The 16,828-nt window shown below is 45.4% G+C and overlaps 1 protein-coding gene across 3 annotated transcripts in view; it reads left to right on the forward strand.

Annotated features, from left to right (window-relative positions):
- The window catches only part of limk1a (LIM domain kinase 1a), a 62,655-nt gene that overhangs the window by 31,320 nt on the left and 14,507 nt on the right, over positions 1 to 16,828 (forward strand). For all 3 annotated transcript variants that reach the window (XM_073053634.1, XM_073053636.1, XM_073053635.1), the window contains 7 exons: positions 550 to 659; positions 1,711 to 1,917; positions 3,937 to 4,042; positions 5,406 to 5,584; positions 12,126 to 12,300; positions 14,557 to 14,643; positions 15,788 to 15,919. In XM_073053634.1, the coding sequence (XP_072909735.1) occupies positions 550 to 659; positions 1,711 to 1,917; positions 3,937 to 4,042; positions 5,406 to 5,584; positions 12,126 to 12,300; positions 14,557 to 14,643; positions 15,788 to 15,919 (996 nt within the window). The remainder of the gene's footprint in view (positions 1 to 549; positions 660 to 1,710; positions 1,918 to 3,936; positions 4,043 to 5,405; positions 5,585 to 12,125; positions 12,301 to 14,556; positions 14,644 to 15,787; positions 15,920 to 16,828) is intronic.

Raw genomic sequence — 16,828 nt, forward strand, 5'->3', positions numbered from 1 at the left:
CTGCTCCTTTTATCCAACTATTGAAAGCAGTGCAGTGATGGATAACAAAATTGTTCAGAGCTGTTACAAATCAAATTATTGGAATTTTTAAAATTATTCATTTACGGGATGTGGGTGTCGCCAGCTGGGCCAGTGTTTACTGCCCCTCCCTAGTTGCCCTTGAAGGTGGTGATGAAGAGCCAGGAATTGCTTACAGGTAGTGGAGGGGCTGGGAGAGAGGGGATACAGCATGTATTAAGTAACTGGCGATGCCAAGACTGACAGAAGTGTGTGGATGGTTTAGTGTGGAGATAGAAAGGGTAGTTAGCCTTGAATTGACAGAACAGATGGCCAAGCCTTTCCCAGTTCCTGTACCTTCCTGCATTTCTCTGTAACCGAAGCAACACCAGAGCCACTAGAACACCCCAACTTCTGCAGTGTCTATAACTGTACAAGTAGAGCCAATGCTTCAGCCACGGCCGACAGTCGGGTATTCCAGACTTGCCACCCTGAACGTTAGCAGCTGCATGTATTAATCAGGGGTGTGACACTTCCATGTTTAACCTGCAGGTTGCCGGGGAACACAAGTATCACCCTGAATGCTTCACGTGCCTGAAGTGCGGTGCGTTCATCGGAGATGGCGATACCTATGCTTTGGTAGAGCGCTCGAAGCTCTACTGGTAAGTACTGTGTGTGGACGTGTGATACCCGCCGGTCGGTCTGTCCCGTTTAGTTTGCTTTGGCACCATATTTCGTGACTAAGCTGGCATTATCGCCCTCGTTCTGATTTCTTTTAAGGACGGCACGGCAGTGTAGTGATTAGCACAACGCTTTACAGTACCAGCGACCCAGGTTCGATTCCTGCAGCTGCCTGTAAGGATTTTGTGGGTTCTCCCTGTGACTCCATGGCGTTTCCTCTTCCAGCTCAAGGACAAGGCAGTCGATAGGCTAATTGTTCACTGTAAATTGTCCCGTGATTAGGCTGGTATTAAATTGGGGGATTTCTGGGTAGGGCGACTGGAAGGGTCTACTCTGCCCTGAATCTCAATAAACAATAAACTAAAACAATTCTGTTCACTTATTCTCTGTTAGTTATGTCAGTACCAAGTAGGACACCAAGAGAAATGGAATGAACCAGCTGGGATTTTAATACTCGGAGGAAGGGAACTGTCTGTCCCACACAGACAGCCTCACACTGCCAGTACTCAGTATAGAATATTTGCAGGAGTTTTAAGCACTTCCTTATGTAGTGAAACCTGATTCCATGTTGCTCCACTGTGGATTGAGTTGGCATTACTCATGTTCCATGAGAGGAACTTGTTCCTGGCCTTCTGAGCATGAAAGTTTTAAAGATACTTCATTTATTCTGTGGGACTTGAATAGTGCATTTGAGAGATCAGTTAACAAACATTTGGATCTGTGACAGATTTTCTGGTTGCTGCTTTTTCCCACATCCCTTAATACTAATTGTAGTCCTTTTTAGCGTCATAGAAAAAAGGGTCATTGTACAACGCAAGGGGTAATTATTTTACTTTGTCTTTCAGCCACCTTGAGTAGGATTGAAAGTCTCGGCGCAAACTACGGATTGGCCATAGGACAGTTTAGTGGGGTAGTTTGGAGGGACATCAGTTGACGTTATAAACTTGCTATCTTGCAGCTTTTAGTCTGCTGACTATCCAGATTGCTTTGTGTGTGTATTTTTTTATTCCTCGTCTCTCATCTCTGTTACAGTGGTTGCTGCTACTATCATACAATAGTCACACCCGTCATTGATCAGATCCTTCCGGATTCGCCCTGCGCTCGTATTCCACACACCGTTACCTTGGTCTCGATCCCAGCCTCGACGGAGGGAAAGCGAGGCTTCTCTGTGTCCATCGACCAGCCCTGCAGTCCCAGGAGCTGCTCCTCGGACCACGGACACACTGTACGGGTCAAAGAGTAAGTGTGAAGGCAAGGAGTCATTGCTGCAGCTTGCTGGAACTCAGATAATTTGCATCTAAATGTGCTATGAAGTTTCAGTTCGTGTTGGTTAATGTGATTCCCAAGCAATCACTTTTTTTCTGGGTGAAGCTGAGAGAAACTTTAGCGCTGGTCTGTAGCGAGAATTCCAACAGTAATGATGCTTTGATTGGGTTCCAGTTCATAGGTAAAGGCGAGAACAGAATACTGAATTCCTGGGTGAGGTGGCAGGTGGATTGTGTGATTTTTTAAATTTTAATGAAGGACCTAGTTTAAATGATGGATAACCTGGTCTTTGGGATTGGATTCAAGTTGCTGAACTACCCAATTTCCATTGCAAATACTCCTGGGAAGTCAGAGGTCTGGATCACATCTGGCAAACGTTAAAATGCTAGCGTAGCGTTTCCCCTGAAAGCCATAACTCAGGGCTCCATGTGGGACAATGTCTGACTACATCTTGAGATCATTTGGCTGTTAATTATTTAAATTGACAGCCGTGTTTCTCCTCTTGTTACATCAACGCTCTCCGTCTCTCCATATTGGGGGAGAGAAGAGGAAGAAAAAAACAGGAAAGAATGCTATTTGCTTTTTATGATTTTGTATTTTTTTTCCCAAATTCATTCTAAGTCGAAATTTGATTCACAGAATGACAATGGTAGGAACATTTTCAATTGTAAATGGCTTTCAGCAGCCATTGATGTATTCGTACAAGACCTTTGCTACTAAAATATAGGGGAATGATGACACTACAACAGTAATTTAATGACCGTTTATTGTTTTAGTGATGACAGTAGGTTAATATTCCCGAGCACACCAGGGGTAATGATTGAATAGGTTATTGTGGCTGTTTTACGCTGGTCTAAGTGGAGATGTGGATTCTGTTTTGCTGTGTACATGTCATGTCTGGCACATGGGAGCACTGCTGTTCGCATATATCTGGTGCCCGTGGCCTGAGAGGTGGAAGTATGATTACGCAGTTGCTACAGCACAACGTCAAGCTTTCGGGCTAGAGTATTCCTGTGAACTGGAGTTGACAGTGCCCGTTAAGTAAACTTTACGCAGGGTAGTGTTGAGCATTAGCGCTGTTGGAGTATTCCGTCACATTCCCGACCATTCCCTTGTAGAGAGTTGGACAGGCTACCTGCTACACCCCGCACGCAAGCTTGGACAGAGCTGAATAACTAGGTGATCCATAGTGTGTGATATCCGGCCTGTTACAACAGTGCCAAAGCTTTGTCTCAGTAAATAGGGAATGAGAGATTCTGTTCCGTCGCACATCAACGCCCTTTTTGCACCCCTTCTCTTCAAACTTACAACTGAGGCGAGTGATCCTGGCCACACGGGTCAAATGCAGCAAGTGACAGTCGTAAGTTTCTGGAGAGAAAGGGGACTGACTATGCACTGAAGTAAGAGGCAGGGGACCTGAAGTGGGGGGGGATTGGCAGACTGAATGTCCAGAATTGGGGGGTGGAAGTGGGGGCTATTATCTTAAAGGGAAATGAAGGCTGTTGTGCTCAAGTGAATTAACTATAGTCAAATACTTGTATGCATCACCTGTGCTGGTTCCCTTCCTCAACAACTTGGAAAGCCTGAATGCCAGAACCTGTAGGATGTTTTTAATGGGGAATTGGTGCAGTCACCTTGGGCTCCTGATGACTGATAACAGTTCTCTGCTCATTAAATTTATTTTATGAGGTGTTAACAAGTCTGAGTTAATATTTCCAATACAGTGCAGTGCCTAGTAATAGCTCACGTCTGAGGTACTGCTTGTTGAACCATGCTTAGTTGTCAAAGTTGATGTTTGTTGAAATGTACTTTTGAAGAATTGGGAGATGAGTGAGGAGATTCTACTAATTTTTTTTACCCACAAAACTAGATACTGTTTATGGACCTTCGTGTAAATGATTATTAAGACTTTTGATCAGACCTTTACCTTGTGGCATGGCTCTATAATATACTGTGTATAATGGTTAATCTAGAATCCTTCTGGTGTTGCAGAGTTGATACGGACTGTATCAGTCCAGATGTGAAAAACTCCATTCATGTTGGTGATAGGATTTTGGAAATCAATGGAACACCAATCAGGAATGTGCCTCTAGATGAGGTAAGCTGCAGCAGCTCCTTTGCTTACCGAAGTCCCGATGTACACTTTATATCCGAGAGCATGCATTTAAAATGAACGTATTAGGTGGCGTCATTGCTTAATGTAGAAGGGTGGAAAGACGGGGAAGGGAGACTTAGAAAGGCTGGCAACATCTGGTGGGAGAGCTGGGGCTGTGGATGGAGTTTTCATTTCCTTGCGGCACAGGAGCTGGTCGAGTGGCTCTCTGAGCAGTCACAGAATCCCATTCTCCCACGTGTGTCCTCCTAAACTCTTGCATGACCATTATCTTGCCGCTGAATCTCCCACTGAGCCTTCAAAAGGGTTCATTTATGTCCGGTCATCCTAACAACTAGCTTTCTTTGTTATTGGCGCGTGAGGGAGCTGGAGCACCCCGCTATGAAGCTCACGTAGAAACACAAGGTGAGGATGGAATCCCCGGCTGCTGGAGCTCTGATGGCTGCACTAACTGATGCCCACTTTTTTGTTCTGGGGCAACTGGAGTGGAAAGATTAAAGCAGATTCGTGCAGGTGGTGAAGAGCTAACTCACACATGCTTTGAAGACTCCAGCTGTCCCTGTTGGGAGAAGGGAGTGGCTCATTCCAGCTCTATTGAGACAAACATGATAGAATTGGGACTGAAGCTTCTTTCATCATCTATATATGACACGAAATAGTGAAAGGTGTCAATCGTACTATGAAGGGATGCCAAGGGTATGTGTTCAGAGAACAGGAGATGACACTGGGTAGGTAACATGCAGGTGAGGAGAGGCATAAAGTACTGTATTATATATTAGAAGCGGTAGAAATGATATGTGTGTTGGGAACAATAGAAAGTACCAGCTGTGGTGTTGCAGAATAGGGGTGATGAACCATTACTGGTAAAGCTGTGTAAACTGAGAGGGGAATTGGGAAGGGCATTGTGGTTGGTGGTATGGGATAAACCAGTAATATGTGGACAGGAACAGTGACTGAGTGGATGCAATGGAGTGTGGTGGGGAAGGAAAAAATACTGGAAACGCTTAGCAGATCAGAGAGCATCAGACAGAAAGAGACGATCTCAGGTCTAAATCCTCCATTAAAACTGCCCCAGTCTGACAAAGTACCTTCGATTTGAAACATTTAGCTGTTTCTCTCTCCACAGACGCTGCCTGACCTGTGGAGTGTTTCTAACTTTTTCTGTTTTCAGATTTCCAGCACCCCGTCGTTTGTTTTTCCAGAGGAAAGTGCAGTCAGAATGTATGCGTTGTAGGGAGTGTAGCTGGCATGTATTTATAGCAGTCTGTCTACGTCACAGCCAGCCACATGAAATGCTTGGACCTTGAGGCTGGCAGTGTTATGACGATGTGACTCTTGACTTCCTCAGATTGATCTTCTGATCCAGGAGACCAGTCGCTTGCTTAAGTTAACCATAGAACATGACCCACACGATCCGATGCTGGAGAATCAAGTGGACACGATCAATCCCGTGTCTGACGTCTACAGTCCACAGAGATCGGGTGCGCCAAATGGAGAAGATAGCACAGTCAAGAAACGTCCCATCGTGTAAGGATACTTAGATTGGAGAATAATGTATACCGACAAAATAACAGATTAAGTACAAATCAAAAATTTTAAATGTGGTCAACCAAGGAATTCAAATACGTAGTGCATGGTATTTAAGCACGTGTGATTGATTTGTGTGTGAAATTGATTGTGGCCATAGAACAGCGAATCATGTGATCTGTGCACTAGATGTGCCCGAGTGAGCAATATGTTGAACATTTGTGACGTTCCAACCCATGTCCAACAACACATTGCTGGTTTCTCTGCAGTTGGCGCGTGGTGAAGATCAAGTAGAGGAGTGCAAGTCTTTAACAGCAGGGATCTGCCTCGTACCTCTGATGTTTAAAGGAATTGGCAGTTTCTCCAGTTGTGCGGAAGTCTGCGTGTTCATTACACGGGGCAGATGCCAGCAGCTGGAAGTTTAGCTTTGCCACTGAACGTGTTTGAGTTTTATTGCAGTTCGTATTGGGAGCTTTTGCAGTGGTCCTGCTGGGCTTCCGAAGTTAGGAAAGAGGAGCCAAAGGACAGGTTGATTTGCTGGAGGAATCTGAAGTAGGGGAAGTGGAAGTTTCTGATTTCAAGAATCTTGATTCTCAGGAGTCTTGCTGGTGCCACCAATCCTGCCTCCAACTGCTTAAGGAATGTATCTGGGGGCTGAGATTTTCTAAGCAGATGTGACAGATATCTCATCTTCAGTGCTCCAGTCATCTATCTGTGGCACAGCTGCCCTGCCTCTGGAAACGTTACACCTCAGTTCAGACAGTGTCTGCCCTACACTATACTGCACAGCTTGCTGCGTGTCCCTGCTTCAGCATATCACAGTGCTCACTAATCAGAGTGGGGAACCTGTTCACCGTTGGAGCTGAGAGTCGGTCACTCCGGCCACATGGATTTCACGGGATTATGTGCTTCCTGCGTGGTCTTGGTGATTGAGACTGCAAGTTCTGGGGTGTATTTAGAACTAGAGTATTCTCAGCACTGAGCATAGAGAGTGACTGTCAGCAGAAGACCCTTGCAGTCAGCACTGTGTATCTGGGCTACAAAGTCAGCAATGGCCCCTGTATTTCAGGTTCTGTGCCTGTGACAGGCTGTCGGGGTACAAGTGAATCCTGATCCCTGACTCAATCTGCGTATCCAGTTGTGGCGCGGGGTGCAACTGCAGCTCCAGCTTCAGTCCCTGGGAGTCTGGAGAGTTCCTAAGACCTTGGTGATTCTTCTAACTACACCACAAGGTTTCCTTCAGCACTCTACAGAGTGAGTCATGTTCTAGTTTGTTTATTTTCGTTGTGTGTGTTTGAATATATATTCTCTCTCTGTCACTCTCTGCCTCTCCGTTTCTCTGTCTGTCTCTCTCTCTCTCTCTCTCTCTCTCTCTCTGTTTCTCTGTCTCTCTCTCTGCCACTCTCCCTCTCTGCCACTCTCCCTCTCTGCCACTCTCCCTCTCTGCCACTCTCCCTCTCTGCCACTCTCCCTCTCTGCCACTCTCCCTCTCTGCCACTCTCCCTCTCTGCCACTCTCCCTCTCTGCCACTCTCCCTCTCTGCCACTCTCCCTCTCTGCCACTCCCCCCCTCTGCCTCACACTCTCCCCCCTGCCGCCTCACTCTCTCTCCCCCCCCTCTCTCCCCCCCACCGGTAGGGGGAGGGAGACCCTGGTGATCATCTCAGCAGTTTTTACTGTCCTCTGTAGAGACTTGCTTTGCAGCTTCTGTACCACAGAACGATGCAACCAGACAGGACAATCATGTTGGAGTGGCGGGGCGAGAGATCCCCACGCGTCAATCTCCTGAGAAAGGTGCTGCTGTGCTCTCTTGACGAATGAGCAGGTGTTGTGGATCCCTTTTCTGCACCCCAAGGAGCTCTGTGTTCTTCAGTCTCTCCGTGGCAGACCCAATGGGAAGTGGTCGACTGCAGCTTCCACAATCCTGTTCACATTGAGACCTGGACTGTTGGTTCACACCATTTGACAAACCTCATTGCCTCCTCCCTGTACGCCGACTCATCATTGTTACTGATGAGGCCAGCCACTGTTAACCAGCAGCAAACTTACTGATGTGGTTTGAGCTGGCTGTGGCAGTGCAGCCGTGAAGAGCAGTGGGGGTTGGAGGGGGGGGGATGCTCGATGTGATAAGAGGATAAGACATATAGTAGGAGCAGAATTAAGCCATTCAGCCCATCGAATCTATTCTGCCATTCCATCATGGCTGAATTATTGTCCCTCTCAACCCCATTCTCCTGCCTGACCTTTGATGTCCTGACGAATGAAGAACCTATCAACCCTTGCTTTAAATTTACTCAATGACTCGGCCTCCACAGCAGTCCGTGGCAATGAATTCCACAGATTCACCACCCTCTGGCTAAAGAAAGTCCTTCTCATCTCTGTTCCAAATGGGTGTCCCCCTGTTTTGAGGTGGTGCCCTTAGACTCGCCCACTACAGGAAGCATCTCCACATCTACCCTATCTCGGCCCTTCAATATTCAGTAGGTTTGAGTAAGATCTCTCCCCTTCCCCCCCCCCCCCCCCCCCCATGGGGCAAGTATAGCCCCAGAGCCATCAAACGCTCCTCGTGCGCTAATCCTTTTATTCCCAGAATAATTCTTGTGAATCTCTTCTGGACCCTCCCCACTGCCGGCACATATTTTCTTAGATAAGGAGCATTCACCTGCTCCCAATACGCCAAAGTGTGGTCTGACCAATGCCTTTTAACCTTCAGCATTACATCCTTGATCTTCTAGTTCAGCCCCTTTGAAATGAATGCTAACATTATATTTACCTTCCTTACCACCAACTCAACCTGTAAGAGGACTCCCAAGTCCTCTTGCACCTCTGAGTTTTGAATTTTGTCCCCATTTAGAAATGAGTCTGACTTTTATTCCTTCTATCAAAGTGCATGACTGTACACTTCCCTGCACTGTATTCCACCTGCCATTTCTATGCCCATTCTCCCGATCTATTTGTTCTTCTACAGACTCCCTGCTTCCTCAACACTACCTGCCCCTCCACCTATTTTACACTGTCTGCAAAATCGGCTACAAAGCCTTCGGTTCAGTCATTCAAATTATCAACATATAACATGAAAAACAATCCCAATACCAACCCCTACAGAACACCACTAGTCATCAGCAACCAACCATAATAGGCCCCCTTTATTCCCACTCTTTACCTCCTGCCAGTCAGCCAGTCTTCTCCATCAAGTATCTTTCCTCTAATACCATGGGCTCTTGTGCGGCACCTTGTCAAGGACCTTCTGAAAATCCAGGTAAGCAACATCCACTGCATGCTATTACCTGGAAGTGAGGGGTAGTCCATCTGATCCAGGTGACTTATCTACCTTCAGACTGCTCCACCTTCCCAAACACTTCCTCCCTAGTATTAGCAACTGCACTCATCTCTGCCCCGACACACTCAAATTTCTGGCATACTGCCGGAAGACTGATGCAAGATATTTATTTATTTCGTCCACCATTCCCTTGTCCCTCATTACTACTTCTTGAGTGTCATTTTACAGTGGTCTAATATCTCTCCCCTCTCTCCTGTACTCTTTGTAGATCTGAAAAAAGACTTCTAGTATCCTCTCTTGTATTATTGAGCAGCTTACCTTCATATTTCATCTTTTCTCTCCTCATGGCTTCTTAGTTGCCTTCACGTGATTTTTCAGAGTTTCCCAATCCTCTAACTTCTCACTAATTTTTGTTATATTACATGCCCTCTCTTTTGCTTTTATGCTGTCTTGGACTTCCCTTGTCGGACACGGTTGCCTCGTCCTCCCTTTAGAGTACTACTTTATCATTGGGACGTATGCATCCTGCACCTTCCAAATTGCCCAAGAGACTCCAGCCATTATCCTTGCTGTTGTCCCCTCCCAATCAACTTTGATCAGCTCCTCTTTCATGCCTCTGTAGTTCCCTTTACTCAGCTGTAATACTGATACGTCTGATTTTATCATCCCCTTCTCAAACTGCAGGATAAATTCTATCATATTAAGGTCACTGTCTCCTAAGGCTTCCTTTACCTTGAGCTCCCTGATGGAGCCCGAGATGTTGCTGCCAGCTCAGACTGACGGTGATTTTTCCATCAAGGAGTCCAAGATCTAGTTACGGAGAGGGTCATTGAGTTCCAAAGAAGACAATTTACACAGCAGCCTCTGAGGGATGATCATTGTAGACACCAAGCTGGAGTTGATGAATAACATTCTGGCATGTTAGGCATCGTTTTCTTGGTGGGACTGGATGGAGTGAAGGGCTGAGGCTAGGCATCATCAATGGACCGATTTGAGCAGTAGGTGAACTAGAAAGGATCCAATGTAGCTGGAAGGTGTGATTTTAAAAAAAAAAATATAATCCATTACCAGCCACTTAAAGCACTTCTGTATTGTTGAAGTCAGTGCCACTGGGCGATAATCATTTACGCCAGTTATCGTTGCTCTCTTGGGCACCGGGAACGATGGTGGCTGTCTTGAAGCCTGCAGGGACAGTGGACTGTTTCAAAGAGATATTAAAGATGCCCGTTAAGACCTCTGTTAGCTGGGCTGCACAATCACTCAGTGCATGACCAGCTATGTGCCTGGCCCTGCAGCTTTGCATGGATTTAGCCAGAATGCGTCAGATCACGCATCGAAGGCGTTCAGCCTATCAGCAAGGGTAGCGACACTGTCATCGATACTTGGGGCGGACTTGTAATCTTTTATGGTTTGTATACTCTGCCACATGCACCGCGTGTCCCTGGTGTCACAAAGCTGTCTGTGAGTAATCACACTTTACCTTCCTGCTGGCACGGGAGCGTGTGCCTCCTACTGACCTTCAAGTGGTCCCATCCCTGATCGGATGCAGCATCTTGATCCCTAAACTATGGCAGTGTAGTGTTTAATCATGGCAACGTCCTCAATGTATTGTCCTGTGTAGCCGTCACCGATCCCACACGTTCATCACTGTTGACATGATGATCGTAGGAAGCCGTCTCTCTGATTATGTTCCTGTCTGTGCTTTTAAAACAGACTTGCAGTGCTGAGGCAGCACCTTCTGGCCAGGTCCTGATCAAACTGATTTGAATCGTTTAACCATTTGCAGGGTTTAGCAAAATGAATATGTGGTCTGAGTATCCAAGGTGAGGGCTTGGGGCAGTCTTGTGGGCTCCATGAATGTTGGTAAAACCAGGTCTAGTATATTCTCTCCTCTGTGAAGTTGACGTTCTGGTAGAACTTTGGTAGGACTGTTTTTAATTTGGCACGATTAAAGTCAGCAGCAACAACGAAGGCCCAGTGGGGTGAGTGGTTTTGAGGTCACACATGGCGCCATAGATCTCCTGTAGTGCTTCCCCAGAATTAGCATGTGTGGAATGTCCACTTCCGCAAAGCGGCCTGAGACCTGCTTTCTATGTGAAGTGACCATCCAGCAGCTGAGAATGAGTCTGGAACAGCCGAAGATCTGGTATGTCACAAGCTGGCTTGAGGATCTTGGTGAAGCTGTAATTATGATAAAGTCCAGCTGTAGTAATGTCAAAGGAGTCTGCTGTCTATGACAGCGATAGCCACTGTGTGGAACATCTGACCTGCTTCATGGATTACATCCATCACAAGAGAGCATCACCGAGCTACTAACACAGGTTGAATTCGGCAAGCACGGCAAACGTTAAATGTTGCCTTTTACATCTTCACGTTATTTTTTTCATCCCGCTGGGAAGGATGAGGAAGAGACCTCTCAAACTGTACCTTCAGAATCTGTCACTACCCAACATCTGCTGTCGGACAACGTGCACTCTTCCCCGCCACAAACTTGATTTCAGAGCAGATTGGAGCCAAAGTAGTATCTCATTGCACAAACGCCCTTAAACTTCCTCCCTGCAGTATCAGTCCTCTTGGACTGTTTCTCACCAGTGCATGTTCCGCTGTTTAAGGCCTGCTTTCCTGTCCTTTGCCTACACTGCATGCTAGTGACACTTCTGCAACTCATTTTCACAGAGGAACCAACAACGAGAAACTCCGCTGTGTGTGGTTTACATGCACAGGTCACGTTATTCAGTGTTAAACGATCACAATCAATTTTCAATAGTTGCCATTATATTGCCATGTTATTGGTGAGAACTCACTAAATTTTGAACAGGAAGACTCAAAGAACCTTAATGTTATAATTTTGTAGCTTCTATTACACCAAGTTCCGCTAGTGTGTTCTGTGTTACTACTATCCAGTAACACTGATTCAACTTCAAGGCCTTATTCTGGAAAATTGTTTCAGTATCTGATAACCAGTGCCAAATTCAAATATGAGGACAGTCCCATAATTTGTAGGTCCTCACTGGGGCCTGATTGGATACTAATGAGTACACTGTGCTGATTGGCCACTTTAAAAGATAGCATTGAGGTTTGAAACAATAATGTAATTGGTAAGAATCGTATTTCACATTGCAGAGTTTCAGTAGCTTGAGGGAAGGGTGGGGGTGTAGTGTGTGTGTGTGTGTGTGTGTGTGTGCTTTGATTTAATATGGATTCGATCTTGTAGAGTTTGATTTGTTGGTCCACTCAGTTATAATTTTTTATTGACTTCCAGGAGAAGCTGTAGTATTGATAAATCTCCCAGAGCAGGATCACCTGTCTCCCAAAAGAAAGACTTGGGCCGTTCTGAGTCCCTGCGAATTGGCGCCAAGACGCATCGTATCTTCCGTCCCTCGGACCTCATCCATGGCGAAGTGCTGGGGAAGGGCTACTTTGGCCGGGCCATTAAGGTAAATCTATCCCCAGCCCCTCTCTGGAATGAGCTTTCAGTCTGCAGTAGGAAGCATTAGTTTGGAGATCACACTGAGCTGGGCTGGTTTATGCAAACTGTGCAGTGACCCATCACTGACACTTCTGCTAACACAGAAGTTGGGAGAGTTGCATCCAGTCTTATTATGATTGTTTTTGTTTTCTTTCCTGAAGTACAGGAAGACTTGTCTTCTGGTCCATGGGAGGCGAGAAGATGCATTTTTGTCAGTGAAGGAAATAGAATTAAAATTAATGCTATGCAAATTAGATTATTTTATAATAGATATTTTCATATTGTGTCCAAGTCCAGATGTCGTTTTCTATCTACCAGCCTTTTCATTAGATTGGGAGGGAAGTTCAGCTTTCCAAGGTGAGGTGTAGAATTGACCAAGATTCTCTGCAGCTCCTCCGTTCAACAGGTGACCAGTGCCAAGGACAACCTTCACCACCAGTGACTTACAGCCATATGCGTGCATGGTTCAGTGGCAAAATGCTCTGCACAAAGGTGGCATAGAGTGAGGGGGTCTATTTGACTGCTGTTCCAAGTGTTTAAAGTTTGGTCCTCGGAAGGGAATTGTGTAAACCAAAAACACCCTTGCGTTTTATGCACCTTTTCCTCAGTATTAATTGCTCCATGTTCCAAAAAATGAATCTTTAATTGAAAGCCCTTTAAAACTAGGCTTTGTTTCTCTGAATATTGGAATATTGTCCGGTAATATTCAGGGACATTGCAAATAATCCAGCCCAGTTTTCAAACAATTGAATAGTTACAAGTAGAGGCACAGAATGGACTGAGATGTAACTTACTGAAATGTGAGACTAAGTGGTGGGGGGGAGGGGGTTGATGCAGATGCTGTTTACATCAGTGGTGCTGAGGTCGAGGGTTGAGAGCTTCAAGTTCCTAGGAGTGAGCGTTACTAACAAAGTGTCCTTGTCCAACTGTATAGGCGCCACAGTCAGTAAAACTCACCAGTACTTATTCCTTAGGAGGCTAAATAAATGTCACTTGTTCTCTGACCTTATCAACGCGCCAGAGAAGGCATCGCAGCTTGCTATGGCGATTGCCGTGGCAGTGGCGGCAAGAAACTGCAGAGTTGCAGGCAGCTCCGTGCCTCCTGGAAGCCAGCATCCCCTCCGCGGACGCTGACAACAGTTCTCGCTGCCTCGGCAGATTACCCAACGTAATCAAAGACCCCGCCCACCCTGGGCATTTGCTTTACCTCTCCCTCCCACTGGGCAGGTGAGAAATGTAAAAGTGTGCGCCAATGACAGCTTCTCTCCTGCTCTTATAAGACTGTCGAATGGGTACCCAAATACAAGATAATGGACTGGCGATCTCTTTCATCCTGGCCTCGCAGCTCATTGTCACTGTGCTCCCTTTAGCTGAGCCTCTTTATTCCACATGCTGTTACTGGTTTTCCCTTGTTCTGTCTCAAAGCGTTAACATACGGATGGCATACAAAACCAAGTTCCGCGTTCTCCCTAGGAACATGTGACGACGATCAACCAATCATGAGGGAAAAGGCATCAGTGAAGATTCACTCTCAAAATGATCTCGGAATGAAATGATGAAATTTGCCCCACACCTGATTATCAATCTGTGCCCTTGTTTATACTAACGAGAGAAAATCTGCAGATGCTGCAAATCCAAGCGACGCACAAAATGCTGGAGGAGCTCAGCAGGTCAGGCAGCATCCATGAAGCGGTGGAAATGACAGTTAATGTTTCAGGCTGAAACGTCGACTGTTCTTTTTTTCATAGACGCTGCCTGGCCTGCTAAGTTCTTCCAGCATTTTGTGTGTGTTGCCCTTGTTTGCACTGCTTGAAACAATAAAGGATATTTTATCTTGAATGACCTTCAATCCTAAAGTAGTAATCAAACATTGTTCGAGCTTCAAATTATCTGCCATTCTTACTATATTTTATCAGGGTCTTAAACTCCACTGAAATAAATGTTTCAAATGGTAAGTAATATTATAAGTACAACTTCCGGTTTTGTCAACAAATATATTTAAATCTTCAGCCTGATGCTCCAAACTTTCTTCCAAATATGTTAATATACATACAATCCAAATGTAATCTTATTTTCACTGGGAACAGTAGTTCTTGTGCTAATATTCATTGTGTGTGTATAACTGCCCACTTGGTCCTTCATTCTGTGATTCAGGTTTGTGTTGAAGGTGCACTCAGTGCAGCTGTGTCCATTTCCCTCATCGAGCTTCCTTATTTTTGGACAGGTGACGCATCGAGAGACTGGAGAGGTCATGGCAATGAAGGAACTGATCCGATTTGATGAGGAAACACAGAGGACCTTTCTGAAAGAGGTTGGTAAATAAGAGTTTCACTTTTGCTGTGCGCACAGCAACATCTGTTTGAAAGTTCACTGTCCTTTTAAATAACAAGATCCTGTAAAGAGGCTTGTATACTCCGTGTGTATGATTATGCAGGTACGATTAGACTTGTTAAAGCTCTGAAACAAACCTGTTTGGCTTACTGGAACTATTATTGGTGAATGTTTTTAAAAAAAAAATGAGAAGTCTCCTGAGTTTTTTCCAAAGTAAAGTACTATCATGGTTGATTGGATCTTTGGCTGGAGCTGAACTTCACCTGCCAGGTTTCCACAACCCTTCACGTGCTTGTGGTGCAAAATCTACCACCCTTCATTATATTCTGAACAACTCAATATTGCTGCTGTCGGGGATGGAGCTTTTCAAAGATTCATTGGGTCACCTGGTGAGGACTTCAGGCAGCAGTTACACCTGGTTATGTGATTCACTTCACGTCTTTCAAGAGCTGTGGCTCCCGAAACAGATCATCTGTTCCGGCTCTTTCATGGAAGAAATGCAACACACACCTGACTGGATCGCTAGGCTGTAATGTTGTGGAGTATTCAGCATGGTATTGAGAACGTTGTGTCAGCATCCCATGGTGGCTCAGCATGTATGACAGAAGGAACAGGCCACCTGCCCCTTGATCATTGGAAGAGGCAGTTTTTCCTACATCGGGTCACCTCGTCAGAACCTCAACCTCATAACTGGAGTGGTAATAAATCACCCGTCAGTCCTAATGGGTAGCTCAAGGCAAGGTCAACTGCAGGCTTGCGTTGGTCTTATTCCTTCAAATTTTTACACTTGCAGCAACAGATGTTTACAAGGTTTCCTTTGTACTGTAATAAAGTTAAATTTTTTCATCCAGAGGTCTCCTGTCAACAGCAATGTACAAATAACTGTGTGGGTTTCATTTTAACCGTGACATTTAATTGTCTTTGTAATATTGAGTGACGGCAGAATTTCTGATCTAATTTGGAAAGTTTATAATGTTTTCAGAGAAACATTCCACCTTGATACGCAGGAGGTGAGTGAATCAGGAGTGTGAAACCACACTCACAGTACAGGAAGTGACCGTTCTTTACTTGTCTCTCTATAACATGCTGCTTACAAAGCCTAAACTTTCCCTCCCAAAAATTAGGTTAAGGTGATGCGCTGTCTCGACCACCCGAATGTTCTCAGGTTTATCGGCGTCCTTTATAAAGACAAGAGGCTGAACTTCATTACAGAGTACATCAAAGGTGGAACACTGAGAAGCATCATCAAAGATTTAGTAAGTGACGATGGAGCCCCAGGGTGTGCCGGGTTACTCTAGGGTTGCAGTGAAACCGTGAGCTGCAAGTCAGTTAAAGTTGTGTTGGACTGAGTGCTCTGTGCCATGTCATTGAAAGTACCAACCTTCTAAAGCAAAATATCTGCAGCAAAAGAAACGTGGGCACACTAACGGTGCAGTTAATCAGTGTGTTATCAAAAACCTTATTGCTGTTAAACACATTGTAAACTGCTGTTTCACTTTCAGTTTGGATTCTTTAATAAATTACCAAGTAAGAAAGGGGGCACTGCTTACAGTATGGGAGGAAAACTGATTTTTCTCCTTCGCAGGCCACAATATTGATTCATTGGGAGTATGAGTGTTAACACACTGTGGTAAGAGTTGGTTTGGAACTTTTTGTTTGGTGGGGGGGGCAGTACATCTTGTTCATGGAATTTGCTTCCCCTGTGTTAACTCAGATGGTCACACCCCAACAGGTAGTTTGCCTGACCCTCAAATAATGAGAAGAAGTGATTATAATCCCCACAGTGTTTTGAGGGCAGGGTTGTGCACAGAATATATTTTGTTAAAAATGCTGTCCGTAATCATTGACATACAGGGCCTGCTGCTTGTTTTAGGTGAACAGTTGGGTGCCGTACATTCTGCGACCAGTGCTTGTGCAGACTGAGCTGCCTGTCCTGTTGTTGAACTACGGACTCTGCCCAGAATATGTGTCTGATACAGGCTCCACATTTGACACCTTTTCCAGGGGTATTTATCAGAGCACGATACTGACATTTGTTCCACCGACCTGTCTCTACTGCTTCATGAATATCCACAACATTTAAAATCTCTCCTCTTAGGAGAGTAAAATGCTCCACAATTTTACTGGCCTTTGGTGTTATATTCGCCCAACTTCCCTTCTTACTC

This window comes from Hemitrygon akajei, chromosome 8 (assembly GCF_048418815.1).
Source record: "Hemitrygon akajei chromosome 8, sHemAka1.3, whole genome shotgun sequence".
NCBI classification, from domain to species: Eukaryota; Metazoa; Chordata; class Chondrichthyes; order Myliobatiformes; family Dasyatidae; genus Hemitrygon; species Hemitrygon akajei.